The sequence below is a fragment of the Peromyscus eremicus genome, chromosome 8b, assembly GCF_949786415.1.
Source record: "Peromyscus eremicus chromosome 8b, PerEre_H2_v1, whole genome shotgun sequence".
Lineage (NCBI taxonomy): Eukaryota > Metazoa > Chordata > Mammalia > Rodentia > Cricetidae > Peromyscus > Peromyscus eremicus.
The window spans coordinates 43,995,336-44,010,639 of NC_081424.1; the positions used below are offsets into that span (position 1 = coordinate 43,995,336).

A 15,304-nucleotide genomic window follows, 5' to 3' on the forward strand; every position below is an offset into this window, starting at 1 on the left:
TTTCTTATATTTCTTGTTTGAAGGATTTGAATTTCCAACAGATTTTATGGGAAACTCTTAACATCCTTTATTTATAATCTAGACTTATTCCTCCATAGTATCTTTTATGGAAGAATTCAATGATAATTATGCATTACTAATAATGAAGCAGGGAGTAATTATGTGGGCAATATTTGCTTTGTTACCATATATTCACATGATGAATATTATTATGTTGTATTTATTTTTACAGCATCATATGGACTACCTTTTTTTTTTTTTTGAGACAGGGTATGGTGGTTTGAATGATAAATTTCCACCATAGGCTCACCCGCTTAAATGCTTGGTCTCCAGTTGGTGGCACTGGTTAAGACTGTCTTAGTCACTGCTCTGTTGCTGTGAAGTGACACCATGACCACAGCAACTCTTAGATGTATATACGGCAGTCATTGAGGGTTTGCTTATGGTTTCAGAGGGTCAGTCTGTTGTCATCAGGACATGGCGGCAAACATGGCATTGGAACGGTATCTGAGAACTACACCCTGATCCACAAGCAGAGAGAAAGAGAGAGGGAGAGAGAAAGAGAGAGAGATAGAGATAGAGACAGACAGACAGACAGAGAGATGGAGAGGGGAAGAGAGAGACAGAGAGTCCAACCAGGTCACACCTCCCAATCTTTGTAATCCTCCTCAATAGTGCTACTCCTTGATGACTAAGCATTTAAATATATGAGCTTATTGGGGGGGGGCATTCTTACTCAAACCACCACAAGGAAGTTTAGGGGGTGAGGCCCTGCTAGAGGCCTCCCCTTGTCACTGGGGGAGGGCTTTGAGAGTATAGTATATAGCCTCTTCCTACTTCCGTTTTGCTCTTTCTGCTTCATGCTTGCTGAAGTATCGAAATGGGAAAAATGTGAATTCTCAGCTTCCTGCTCCTGCTTCAGTGTCTGCTGCCTGCTGCCATACCTCCCCTTATGATGACCTCTTATCCTCTGGAAGCACAGGCCCAAATAAACTCTCCCTTCTATAAGTTGCCCTGGTCATGGCATTTTATCACAGCAACAGGAAAGTAACCAACACACAGAGGCACTCTGTATGTATTCCAGGCACGTCTAGAACTCACTATGCTGCCCAAGCTGACTTCAAACTCACGGCAACTCCTCTTTCAGCCTTCCAGCCCTGAAACTGCAGGCATATACAACTGTGTGGAGTCCTGAGATCTATCTTAGGCTACTTATCAGATAATCTTTTGTCTGATGACTACTACATCTTAGATTAAGTAGAGCTCTGAAGCAAAACTGGTGGCATTTTGGTATACTACTAACAAATCATGTGTTAAGTTCAATATACTACCCTATCAGTACTGAATAAATATTAATACTCTTGGTACTTTTCAATTCATGTACCTTTAGCAAGTGGATAAGGTTGTATATTATATATACATATTTGTATATTTTATATATCTATAAAATCTGTGATTTATTAGCAGCATAAAATAATATTGGTTTTGAAAATCTAGTTAATATAAAATACAATTAAAAAGAAAATTTAATTGATAATTTCAAGATGCTGCATTTGAAATAAATCTTTAACCCCCACAGTATTATTCCTTCAGTGGTAGACAGTCTTCTAAATGATAGAAATATGATACATCAAAGACTTTGACCTTCAAGGAGTACATACTGAAGATAATTGTGGACTGCAAGGACATTGCTTTCTTTTATTTGGAGGGAAATCACAGTATCTTTGTTAGGGTTACTATTCTGTGATGAAACACCATGCCCAAAGCAACTTGGAAGGAAAGGATTTATTCAGCATATGCTTCTGCACCACAGTTCACCACCAAAGAGAGTTAAGACAGGAACTCAAGCAGGGCAAGAACCTGGAGGCAGCAGCTGATACAGAGGCCATGGAGGAATGCTGCTTACTGGCTTGCCCCTCATGGCTTGCTCAGCCTACTTTCTTATAGAACCCAGGGCCACCAGCCCAAGAGTGGCAGCACCCACAATGGTCTGGGCCCTCCCCTATCATTCACTAATTAAGAAAATGCCTTACAGCCATGCCTACAACCCAATCTTATGAAGGCATTTTCTCAATTGAGTCTCCCTCCTCTCTGATAATTCTAGCTTGTGTCAAGTTGACACAAAATTAGCCAGTACACATAGTTACTAATTTGTATATGGAATGCAATAACTGAGAAAAAGCTCAGAAAAAATCATGTTTAGAGATTATGAAGCCAGAATGACATGATCTAAAATTTAAGCTCAAATGGCTTTTAGAGGATGTGAGATACTATGGGCACTATGAATACCTTTAGCTTGCTCTTCTGAAAATTCAAACAGAATAAGTTTACCCTGTATATGAAGACTGAAACTTATGTGTTCCTCTTTCCCTTGAGTAAATATGTGGTTCCCTCCCAGAAGTAAGTACTGAGACCTTTTAATCTGTAGAGTACATACTTGCTTCAGTTCATTCTTTGGGGGGGGCAGGGAAATCCTTTTTAGGTTGCCTAAGAAAATAGTTCAGAAATGTCTGACACTTGAGGGAAATAAAAAACAAAAACCAGAACAGGAAGACCTTCTGTTCTTGACTGGAGGCATTTCCCTTCCCAACTTCTGACAGAACACACAGTTGAAGATATACACAGCCCCATATGGCTCATCCCCTTGGTCCTGACAGGACAGCTTTCCTAATACCAAGATGAGGAGAACAAGGCGATGATCAAGAGCCCTGACACAGGTTGGTTTCTGCTCCAAAGAGCTTTAATTAAGTGTAGAAAGGCTCCATGTCATTTGTTTTTACCTCTGAAAAAGCCAGGACTCATTCTGTTCAGCCACCCTGTCCCCAGAGGAATGTGATTTAACTTCCAGTTTTCATGCAGTAAGAGGCGACACTGTGAGACCTGTCGGGAAGGTGCTGGCAGTCTGGGAGGAATTCGGATAAGTGTTTTTCACTCCAGTGTCTTCATGTGACCTCTTGTTCTCAATTTAGATACATCTTGACCTGGAAAAGGTGGGTGTGGCTTGCCACTCCACATTTGGCTCATCCTGTTTTAGGATGTGTATGTTCTTCCTTTCCCATGTCCCACCCCCATGGAATCTCTTCCCATCTTCTTTGCGACCTGCCAACAGAACCTTCTCCCTAGATATATACACATACTGCACACATTGCTTTTCTGAGTATGGATCTCATTTCTAGAGAGGAAAAAAATGTGAGTCCCTGAAATAAATGCAAAGAAAAATAATCACCCCAAACCAGCCCATTGAGCCCCTCATTCCTCTGACCAGATATTACTGAATATCCATGTGTCTGATGGCCTCTTTAAAGCCTCTCAGACAGTTCAGCCGTGGGGAAAATAATAGCTTCTGCATTTCTTTAGCTTCTCCTCCCTTATCAAATGACTGGTTTTTTATATATTAGATATCAGACAAACCTTGGGTGACCTGCTTTTTTTTTTGAGTTTGCCTCCCTCCCCCGGTTTCTTTTTTCTTTTTTTTTTTTCTTTTTTTTTCTCCCTTGCGGTAAAATAGTGCTGAAGAAAGAGGGCACTAGTGTACAGCCCAGATCGCATCCTTGCACCGTCTGGATTGGAGCTGAGGTGTCTGCGAACCACCGAGGGCGGCTGCAGTCCTCTGACCTGGGGACCAATAGCTCTGTCTACCCGGACTCAGGTAGGTCTTGAGTACATACCCCAAACTGGGTCAGGTGAGTAGATCTCTTCCCGCGGTGAAGCCCACCCCCAAAGGAAGGTAGTGTTCTGATCTATCGGATTTTCTCTTGGATCCAGGAGGATCTTCATTTATTTATTTATCTCTTTTAGTCCTGCATGTCTGAGAAGCCATGGGGATCGGTGGGTGGGCGTCTGGCTGGATTCCTCTCTCTTTTGTGCCCTGCCTCATGTGCTTTCACTCCCAGCCTGCTCCCGCAGCCCCCTTTTCATCTTGACTCTCACCTTGAGAAAGGGGAGGGACGGGAGAGGGAGCCAACTTCAGCCCCGCAGGTGCCTCTACCCCCAAAGCAGTTGGATTGAAGTGTAAACCTGCAGAACAGCTCGGCGTAGAGAATGAGGGTGGAGAGATACTAGGGAGGCGATAGAAAGGGAGTGTGTGTGTGTGTGTGTGTGTGTGTGTGTGTGTGTGTGTGTGTGTGTGTGTGTGTGTGTGTGTGTGTGTGTAGAAGGCGAAGGAAAGAGGCAGAAAGAGCGAAGGGAGGTCAAGGATTTCCAGCATCTTTGAAGGCGCCGCAAGGAAAGGTGTCTCCACGGGCGTGGAGCGCTGTCCAGGGTTCTGACCGCGTAGTGGCTCGGGCTGCTGTGCCAAAGGCGACCCCCTTATGCCCAGCTACCTTTCTTCCATTTCTTACAGCGATGCAAAGCCACAAAGGTTCCGGTACATAGGCGGATGCAGGATATCCCCCTCCTCTCCAACCCCATCTCGAAAAACAAGTTATCTATTTTACTTCTACTGGAAGCCTCATTTCTTAGGGGGTGCAACATACCAAACCCCAAGACAGGGAGACTACCAGACGTTGCCTTAGTAACTCATATGGCTTTTTCACAAGCTGTCGCATTTACATTTACTACTAAAATTGTGTGTCAGGGTCTCTTCAACCCTTAAGTGTTAAAGTAAAAGGTGCTTCCATTGTTTGCGTTGCTTTTAAAAGAGCGCTTCTACCTTGCAAAGAGTTCCCAAATTTTCTTCTGGGAAAAAAGTTGGTCTTTTCAAATCCGGGAAAGTTCTCTTAGGTTGAAGGATTTAGCTCCTCCCCTCTTCCCCTCTCCCTCCCCTTGCTGCCCCCATCACCTGAGAAAGCTTGGTAGGTTTGGAGGAACAGAGAAGGGACCTGAGGCTGGAGGGGGGCGGGTCAGCAGGGCTCTGCACCTCTCAGGACCCCAGTAGCGAGCGAGCAGGGCACAACAGTTCCCGTCCCTGATCAGAGCTGCCTCTCTAGCTGTTTCTGAAGAATGTGTTGAGGTCAATTGGACGGGGACAAGGGTTAGTTAACATCACAGATCCCAGAGTTTAAACACAATTCCTCCGATGACCTGGCATTGACTTCCCTCTTTCATTATCAGCGTCCAGCTCACGGCCACTAACACGCCGCACATTGCACACCTGATCTACACACCTTCGGGCACCAGTGAAAAACCGGGACTTGATTTCCTCTAAGAACGCCCCCAGGGTGTGGGAGCGGTCGCGGAGGACCAGCCAGAGGAAGCGGAGAGGAGAGAAGAGGTGGTGGAGGCAGAGAAAGCATTGAACCAGCTGTGTTGGTCAAAGGCACGAAGCAGCGTAGAAAGGCAGCCGCGGACGTCTGGGTGGTTCACGCTGGGAACCTGCAGGCAGGACCGGCGTGGGAACTCGGCTGGCCCGCGGTGTACCGCGTCTCCGCCACAATGATCCGGCTCCTCTTGGTTTTCTTCCCACTGATCTTTTGGGAGATGAGCATTTTGCCCAGAATTCCCGACAGAAAAGTATTGCTGGCGGGTGCCTCGTCTCAGCGCTCCGTGGCCAGAATGGACGGAGATGTCATCATTGGAGCCCTCTTCTCAGTCCATCACCAACCTCCAGCAGAGAAGGTACCTGAGAGGAAGTGTGGGGAGATCAGAGAACAGTATGGTATCCAGAGGGTGGAGGCCATGTTCCACACGTTGGATAAGATCAATGCAGACCCGGTGCTCCTGCCCAACATCACCCTGGGCAGTGAGATCCGGGACTCCTGCTGGCATTCTTCCGTGGCTCTGGAACAGAGCATCGAGTTCATCAGGGACTCTCTGATTTCCATCCGAGATGAGAAGGATGGGCTGAATCGCTGCCTGCCTGATGGCCAGACCCTCCCCCCAGGCAGGACTAAGAAGCCTATTGCTGGAGTGATCGGCCCTGGCTCCAGCTCTGTGGCCATTCAAGTTCAGAATCTTCTCCAGCTGTTCGACATCCCACAGATCGCCTATTCTGCCACAAGTATAGACCTGAGCGACAAAACTTTGTACAAATACTTCCTGAGGGTGGTCCCTTCTGACACTTTGCAGGCAAGGGCGATGCTTGACATAGTCAAACGTTACAATTGGACCTATGTCTCTGCAGTCCACACGGAAGGTAGGCACTCTATCTGGGAAAGAAAACCACCAAAAGAGTCAAAGAATTGTGTGGTTTGTGCCCAGGAACGTAGTGTATGTAGTCTCTGTTTATTTCTAGCACAGCGGGAAGCTGACTTTACCCTTCTCAGTGCACGCCCACCTAGGCATTGCTTTTTTATCTTCCTTTCTTGGTAATTACAGTGCAGTGAAATGGTATTCTAGGGTGTTTTGGGGGGTGGGTATAAAAGATATGAAAACTGCATGCAAAGGTGTCCAACTGTAGATTTGACTTACAGATCTTAAGGTGGTTTACCCTCATAGTCTGTGTTTGTATTTGGTAGGCTTATTGGTCCAAGGTAAAGGTACTGGATTTCCCTTCAATGAGTGGCCAATGCTTTCCCAAGCTTAGCGGGCTATCAAAGTGAGTAATTCATGCACGCACACCCTACTCCCTGTCTTCTACTGTGGATTTGAAATGTGAGCTTGTGAGCTTTATCTTAAACATCTGAAAGTAGGCTCCATTGTCCTCTGGTGCTCCTACACACACACACACACACACACACACACACACACACACACACACCCCTTCCCTGGGAATGGGGTATTCATTCATCTTCCTTAGGATATCAGAAAGGAAAATTTAAAATTCTGGAATACCTTACATACAAAAGTAAATATTTTAAACATTTGTTTATTTTCCCTTACTTCATGTGCCAAAATCATAACCCCCCCCCCCAAATTACCTTGTTTTTAATGAGAAATGGTGCTGAGAATATCTTGGAGTTGAGTTTGGGCTTAGAGTTTTTAGCATCATGACCTTGCTCTTCAGAATTTAAACAGAGACCGTTGATAAAATGCCAACAAAAGGACAGCAGGATCAAATTTAAAACGGCTTTTGAAAAATGAAGTAGTCTGACCTCAGGTTAAAGCTTTGGTTTTTTTCAGAACACTATAGATGTGAATTCTTGGAGACTTCTCACATAAAAGATTTTCTTTACTCTTTTCACTGAAGCTTATATGAAGTTTCGGCTAAAATGAGATTTTTGAGCTCATCGATTCTAACTTCCCCTAGAGGGTTTATAAGGAAACAGAGCACCTGGCTGAAATTAACTTCTAAGACAACAATTCACAAGTATTTATCTGACATGTACAAGAGATTAAAAAGTATTGCAGTCATATTTCTTAAAATCAAAATAGCGAAAGAAAGTACATAGACATGGTTTCACTGAAAACTGCTCAATGTTCAGTCACCAAGTGTGTGCTGTCTTTAGTTGATGTCAACAGATCTGTCAATCAAGGGAACAGAGTTTTCCAAACTAATGTAGATTTACACAGAATTCCAGACTTGGCTGATGGAAAAAAGAAACAAAAAACTTCCTGTTTCCTGACCCTTGCTCCTGAATCTTGGCTTTTAGTGATGCCTTTTCATACCTCTTTTGAACACAAACTAATCCCTCTTTGAACTGCAACTTTGAATTCGGCAGTTAATTATTTACATTTTAAGGTTTAAATGCCAATTTACTACATTTGAGTAGTACAGTTTCTTCTAGTGCCTAGGTAGACCCTTCTGAAAGCACAAGTTAAAATGTGTGAAATATCAGCACTGGAGAGATCAATCGACAGGGAATAGCAAAACCCAGGTTAAATGTGATTCATTTGAGCATTTAATATTTCTTCCTCTATTGACCTTAATAATTGGTTACCATTATCAGAAGTATGAGTTCTTTCTGCAGGAGGGAGTGATAATTCATCATTTTTATAGTAGCTTTATTTCCCATATTACGTTTTGGGGGAGGGAGACAATAGGAGACCTTCGCCTCTTAAGTCTGGTGCCTCTTAAGTCTGGTTTTCAAAAGAATTATGTTACTAAAATAACTGCTAATCATGATTTTTTTTCTGACAAGAGAATCATGTTTTGGAAATGTATTTGACTTGGGTTTGCTAATTTTGTTGAAGAAATACCTACCTGGATTAGCTTGGGTTGCTTTGTCCCTTTCTGTCTTCGGATTACTGTTGTATAGCAAGGAAGGTGTCTCCACATTGTAATTAATTCCAAGCTACATCTTGCTCACAGAGCGTCATCACTTAGATACACATCTTTCTTCCTTCTAATGGGAATTGGTTTCTCCTTTTATAACACGTTTTACCTGTGAAAACCAAATTGCTTTTACATTCTTCAAACTCCAAAGAAATTTTGTATGAGCTCTTTTGAGTAAGCACCAACTGTAAATTTATTTTTTCTGAGGCTCTGCCCTCTGCTTCTCAGGGACTGTGGTGTACTTCCTTGGTTCACATAGTAATTTTCCTGCCTTCAGACTGATGGGGTCACCTCCTGGTGGCAGTTTCCTGTCAAGAAGCTGTGAAGACCACATACCAGGGATGTCTCTGCCATCTGGGCACTCTTCATCAAGGGAGACTGCTAGTCTCAATATATGAGTTTGGAGCTTAGAAATCCTGGGGCCTCTAGTGACCTTTATTTTACCTCTCCTTTCCAAATCATCCACTCACTGGTCAGTTTACCACAGTTTGTTTTATCAGGAACAAACCTAGTACAGTTCACATTGGAAGTGGCTGCACTGGTGTACCTTAACTTCTATAATTAATTTTGATGACTTTTAAAAAAAGTCATAGGATGGGGTATATGTTCATTGTCTTGATTGTTTTATATTAAATTATTACTTTATTCTACAATGAAATAAGCCCTGAGGTGTTTTCTGTTTTGTTTTTCACCACTGGAATTTAGTAGTTACATTCTTTTACATGGCTTTCAAGCTTCCATTACTTGTACTGAACTCTCCACGATAACTGTCAGTTTAACTGACAGGAGAGAGAAACGGTGCACATAAAGTTCTTTCACCTGCAGCACCAGAAGCCACTCTTGATTGCTTCCTGAATACTGTGAGGTTGAAGAGGAAGAGGGATACTGAAGCAGTAGACCCCTGTTTATGTTCCAACAAAATTCAAATCCACTCTGGATGCTCACTTGAGATGTGTGTCTTTAAATATGCTATGCATGGAGTACTAAAAGGACATTTTATTCCATTCTTCTGATGAAACAAAGATTGCTGGGCAAAAGTCAAATCAATCATTCCAAAAGGCTGGATAAACCAACTTTTAAAAGTAACAATTTCAGGTGATTAAGTCCAAAGCTTTGAGAAAGTTCATTAACGTGTTCTTTGAGTTTGTAGCTTTAACAAGTTTTCTTTAGGGTTGGATTTATTTCCTTCTGCTTTAAGACTTTTATTCTTAGGATTTTGTCTCAGGGAGGCAGATGAGCAGTGATTTTAATGATGATGTTTCCATTCTGCAAATGTCCACCTTAAGATTACTTCTTGAGTAGTTGGGTTTCATTTTGGTACCACATTTCTCTTGATATGTATTTATATTTTATATGCAATTAGCCTTTTTTTTGCTTATTTTCAATATTTGAGTTTTTTCTTTTTTTAGAAACATTTTTCCACTTGAAGTGAAACAATTTAAAAATATGATGGTATTAGAGGAAAATCCTTCTAAGTCATAGATACATAATTTAAGCATGATTTGTCTCACAAAATTACATATACTAACTTCTGCTTGAGGGTGTCTATTGTCATGGTTCCTGTTCATTTTCCAGGATCTTTCTTTTATTGTCTTGATTGCAATCTATTCCACAGGAAGTTCTACCATGAATTGTTCTATTTTTTCATGTAGCAAGGAATAGTAGTGTCTTGAAAGATTATTTAGACCAACATGTGAAAGATGCTAAAGCTAACACCACTCTTCCCCCATTCAATCTCTAGACTGTCTAATTGTAGAAGGATTCTAATGAGATGATTTAGGAGTTAATTTCAGAAGCATACAACCTAGTCATTTTCAAAACCCCTGAAGCTGATGCCCTGAAGTTTCTAGCATTTCCCCTCTGCTAAGCGTCATTTGAGACAACCAGTCTCCTCTTCTAGCTGACATTTATCATCACTGAATTCTCTCTTCACAAGTTCATTTACTCATCTTTTGTTTTCCTCATGCCTTTTGCTGATTTCAAGCAGATCTTCCACAAATTAATATCTCAAAAATCTCCTAAAATTCTGCATTACTACCAATAGCCATATCTTGCTTCCTTCTATCTTTGAGCATCTGTTAATTTTTGTTACTATTACTGCAATTATATACAAGAATAGAATTGTGATGTTTCTTTTTAAGTATAAATTTATTTTTCTTAAATCAGCTTTTGTAACCTTGGTGAATTTTGTAATTCACCCAAGCATCCCAGCTCTATGCCATAATATACACTAACACCTTAATAAAATATCAGGTGTGAAGTCTTATACTATATACAGTGAACTACTTCCTAGATACTGTTGACATTCACTTAGGCTAGTGTGAATTGCCCTTGGAGAATGTTCTTCCACTCCAAACCATACCACCTGGTGGTATCTATACTAGTAATCTATATTACTATATATAGTTTACATGAAGAGTTATTGCAACAGATATTCAACAGATGTGAACATTAGCTGCATAAAAACTGTAAGATTTTTGAAGGAGGTTTCAGTTACCAGCTAGTTTATGGTCTAAAGAGGGTGGAGTTAACCACATGTGAAATAATCAACAGGCATTCAACTAATCAACTAATCATTGCAGCTTTGACACTTGGAAACATGGTTCATCCATGTTTAGGAAACAATGAAAGAAATTTTTTTTAGCATAATTATTAGCTGGAGACAAGGGAATTTTTGTTCAGTTTTTATTCCGGAATATAACATTTCTAAAAGGTAGCTGCAGCATTGAAAGTCTATGGCAGAGAAAATAAACAGGTGTAATTACTTAAAGTCGTGAGTGTGGGCCAGGAAACTAAGGACATATGTGGATTCTTCTTAGATTCCTTGAGTACTTATGTACATGAAGGACAAGTAATGGAGGGTCTTGTCATGTGTCAGTTTGGGTTTAAAGAAAAGCACATCCAAGTCAAATTAAACCTGATTCAAAGACAACTGACTTGAATCTGTCATTAGCAAGATAAAAGGTGGGAAAGAAAGCCAGGGATGGGCGTAATTTGTGACTTACTAAGAGTATTTGCATCCAGGTAGACCCTTGTTTTCATCTAATTCATTCACCCATATATTTCATGCTTGTGCATTAGTTTCTTCAAACCCCAACCTTCTGTGTTTAATGTTTTAGAGGGTGATTTTTGAAAACTATACTACATAATTTCCTAGTTTATATTAGAGAAAGCAAACTAGACATTTTCTTTGAAGACACAAATAATCATAAATATCAGGTGTTACTTTGTGCCTAGATATAGTTTATAAACACATTTATTTTTAACACAAGCCATCCTGTGTTTATACCTTTGAATGTGTGTCTTCATTTTTCCTTATATTGGCTATATTTACCAAACCCATTCTCTAAGTGCTAGCTTTCATTGTCAACTTGACGCAGCCTAGAGTCCTCTGAGAGGAGAGCCTCCATTGAAGACTCACCTAGGTTAGAGTGATGTCTGTGCATGCCTGTGGGGAACTGTTTTGAGTATTAATTGATGTGGGAGAGGCCAGCACACAAAGTAATTTGGTGAGTACCTACAACCAAAGGGCTGGTGTTACTTTGTAGTTCAAACTATTCTGATTTTTACATTGGAAGCAACATCTCATCAAGGTTGTCAATTTTCATTGAAACTGTAATTGAAAAACCAGATTGAAGGCAGAATATAAAGCCTTGTCAAAATGATCTCTGTTTCATCCATCTGAGAGTTATCATCAGACTTTGAATTTATGTAGAAATATTTGCTTCTTTTATATATTCAACATTTTTTATAAGTATCTACACTTGGAATTTTCACTTACATAATTTTTTTTTTTCATTTTTACAGAAATATTTGCCTTCTTAACTTGCTGGTACTGTTATACCAAATACAATAGTAGTATTTTGTGAAAAGTGTTTATTGATTCAAGAAGTAACTTGGTGCTAAGACGTGCTCATGTATTGATTTTAGGATTTTCTCTTTTGCTAACTTCATAGCCAATAAGTTACTGATTTGGGGGAACAAGGATATTTAGATACTAATTCCTTAAACAATTCCAATAAAATCCTTAACCAGTGAGTGAAACAAAATAATTTTAGGAGCATAAATTCTTTGGTTCCTAAATAACCATTCTTTTTCTTTTAATGTCAGAGTCCCATAGTGTCCAGAATTCAATGTAGCCTGACTGACTCAAAACAATTCAAAACAATTCCCTTATATCATCCTTCTAAGTGGTAGGAGAATGGGCACTACATCTGGCTTATTTCCTTTTTAATGAAATTCAGTAATGAATACATGAATCAAATATAAAATCACATGCTTTTGTGAGTTTTAGGATCATAACTTGAAATAACAATAAAAATAACAACTGTTATCATTACTACTACTATTATTGTCATCAAGAGCCTCAAAATACTAGAAGAACTAGAAACAAATAAGTAGTTATAGGCCCTTGGATTTCTTTTTTAAAATCATATTTGATCAATTTCTGAAATAGATTCCCAAAGGATTATGGAAAATACTATGTGCACCCCAGTTTTATTTGTAAACTAAGAATGATGCTTAGTGTGACATTACTGACTTTATAGCAGTGTTTTGTAAAGCAAAGAGCTGGCATAAGTATCTACCATTCAGTTACCTTTGATAAACTTCGAGAGTCATGAAATCTTCTTAACTCACGGATATTGAGCAAGTAAAAGAAACCAGTTAATAGTATCTGCCAGCTTGACCCCAAACCTAGAAACTGAAGGTGAAATGAACTTCATTGTTAAAAGTACAGAATTTGGCATAGATTTCAAAAAACTTTTTCATGTTTTAAATAAGTAAACTAGGGCCACACAGTGATATAAATAACACACCCAAGACCATGACATTCACTGGTAGCAAAGCCAGTAGTCATTTAGATTTGTGTTAGACATTTTCTCAAATCCATGGTTATTTGAAGCTCACATGACCCATCCTTGTAGACTGTCTGCCTATAATGTCCTTGTCATTTGCTCCAGCTTCATTGTACCCAACTATCCTGTTGCAATTTAGAAGCTCCTGGGAGGTACCTCTCTACTCTGCAAACTCATTCTCACAGCTGAGTGTCATCCTGTCAACATCAACTCTTGCTTTAGTTGTGGATGACTGTAACATTCATTGATACAATCCTTGTCTTTGGTGTTAGTTGATATCAACTCCATGTCCTTTACACTCAACCCTCTTGCCCTGACCACATTCTGGCATGTTGATATTATAAAACACGCTCTACTCTTGAACTTGCAAATAGCAGAAAGTCTTTGAACAACACAGTGTCATTTCCAACTTCTTTTGTTCCCAAGTTTCTTGCTTTAACCTTCCACATATATATGGAAGGTCTGAATCACATCTTTTTTTTTTTTTTACTTGATCTGGCTATGATTTTACATCTGGGCAGCTCTACCCTGGTATATGTGCTTATTAACCATCTTGTAGATGGGCCATCTTTTGTCATTGTCTCAGAGAAAGGAAATGAATTTCAATTTTGAGTAGTTATTCCATATAAAATCTACATTTCGAGGAAATTAGAAATCAGTCACTAAGTTTCCGTCCATCAGGAGTAAAAGTTACAAAAGAAAATCCCATAAGTTTGTTGTGCTGATGAAAGACAGTAGTGCTAATAAAATGTTACATGTCATTATTGTTGTCAGATTTTCTAGTAATTCAAATTAAGAGTGTCTTAGCATAGCTGAATCTGCGTGAAAAAAATGTGGGCTATTTTGAGGGCAGGGGTGTGAAAATAAAGAGGAGTGAAATATATCTTGATGATTTGTTAACATTGACTAGCACACCCCACTCTATCTTTTCATAATAATCATATCACTGATGGTGTTCTTAAGTCTAACCCCTTTGCCTAGTCAGTGTCTTTCATAGCTCTTACCAAACCCAAGTCAGTATCTCTGTTGTCTGACTACAGTATTTTTTGAGAACTGTGGTCAGGCCGGCCAGGAATTCTTGAACTCAAGCAATCCCCTGATTACTATCTCCTGAGTAGCTGAGTGCCCGCCATATTTCATACTTTTTGTGGTTAAACAGAAGGGGAAAAAAGCAATAAGCAAATTGTCAATAGTATGTTCAATAGTGAGTCCATTTATAGTAAGGTTCCTAAGGTGATATTAGGTATTGAAATAGTGGAGACAATTTATGATAGACAAAAAAATGAGTCCTCTGCTCCTGAACAAATATGCAGACCACTTGTTATTTTTACTTTTTGTGTCAACAAATATTGGTTTGTTGGTAAAGAAGAGTCATGGCCAAATTTCTAAGTAAAATAAATGCTTAATAGGCACTTTCTCTGTGCCTGAAGTCTGCTATAGTGATTGAAACACAGGGACTTAAGAAAAATAGTCCTTCTGTTTCATTCACCATGTAGTAAGTAGCATTTTGCTTATATAATATGGCCATAGAAACAGGTAGTAGTTCGGGAGGTCACAGAGAGAAGAGTGACTTGGGAAAGAACGGAAAGAAGCAGTCACAGGGGCCTTGCAGTGATATCTTTGCTTGACTCCATCAGGAAAAGATGAGGAGTGATATGAGTATAAACACTGATATAGAATACAGTGAGTACCCATGGAACTCAAAAAGTTGCTAATTATGGAGAATATGGAGTTGAGAAGGGAAGAAAGGCCTAGATCATGATGAAATACACTCACCAAGCCAAGGAATTCAGATTCAGACTGTATTTTGTACAAATGTTGAACCTATGAAAAGTTCCAGGCACAGAGAAACTATGAAGATACTTTTGATTTGGAAAATGGTGCTTTGAAGCTTTAGTGAGTACAGAGTATGAAAAGGACTCAAGGAAGCTATGAAACAGGATAAGAATATATGTTTTGTTGGAGCATGTGGTGTAGAAAAACTAACTTAGTTAATATATCAACTTAGTCTAGAGATATTAAGAGTTTCACAAAAGGAAGTGAATGGATTTGACAGACATACATTAGGTAAATTAGAATTTAGAGCCTGAGAAGTTCTGAAGGTCAAAGAGGAAGAAGTCTAGAATGCCTCCACGCATGGCATTTTGTAGAACTAAGTATGAAATAAATGAGGAAGCACAGTTTTAGACTGGTTGAGTCTTATGTGTTTATGGGAAAATGAAGTCAAGAGATTCTATAGTCCCAATTTCTGGAAAAGGAGGTAGATTTGAGATTTGTCAGCAGACACTGAGGGCAAACCTAGAAGATATGATTAGACTGCCAAGAGACAAGAAGTAAAGATGGAAGACAGTCAAGG

General features: G+C 39.9%; 1 protein-coding gene across 2 annotated transcripts in view; it reads left to right on the plus strand.

The window, feature by feature from the left end:
• The first annotated feature begins 5,373 nt into the window (after positions 1–5,373).
• Positions 5,374–15,304, plus strand: part of Grm1 (glutamate metabotropic receptor 1) — a 360,861-nt gene continuing 350,930 nt past the window's right edge. For both annotated transcript variants that reach the window (XM_059272378.1, XM_059272379.1), the window contains exon 1: positions 5,374–6,073. In XM_059272378.1, the coding sequence (XP_059128361.1) occupies positions 5,374–6,073 (700 nt within the window). The remainder of the gene's footprint in view (positions 6,074–15,304) is intronic.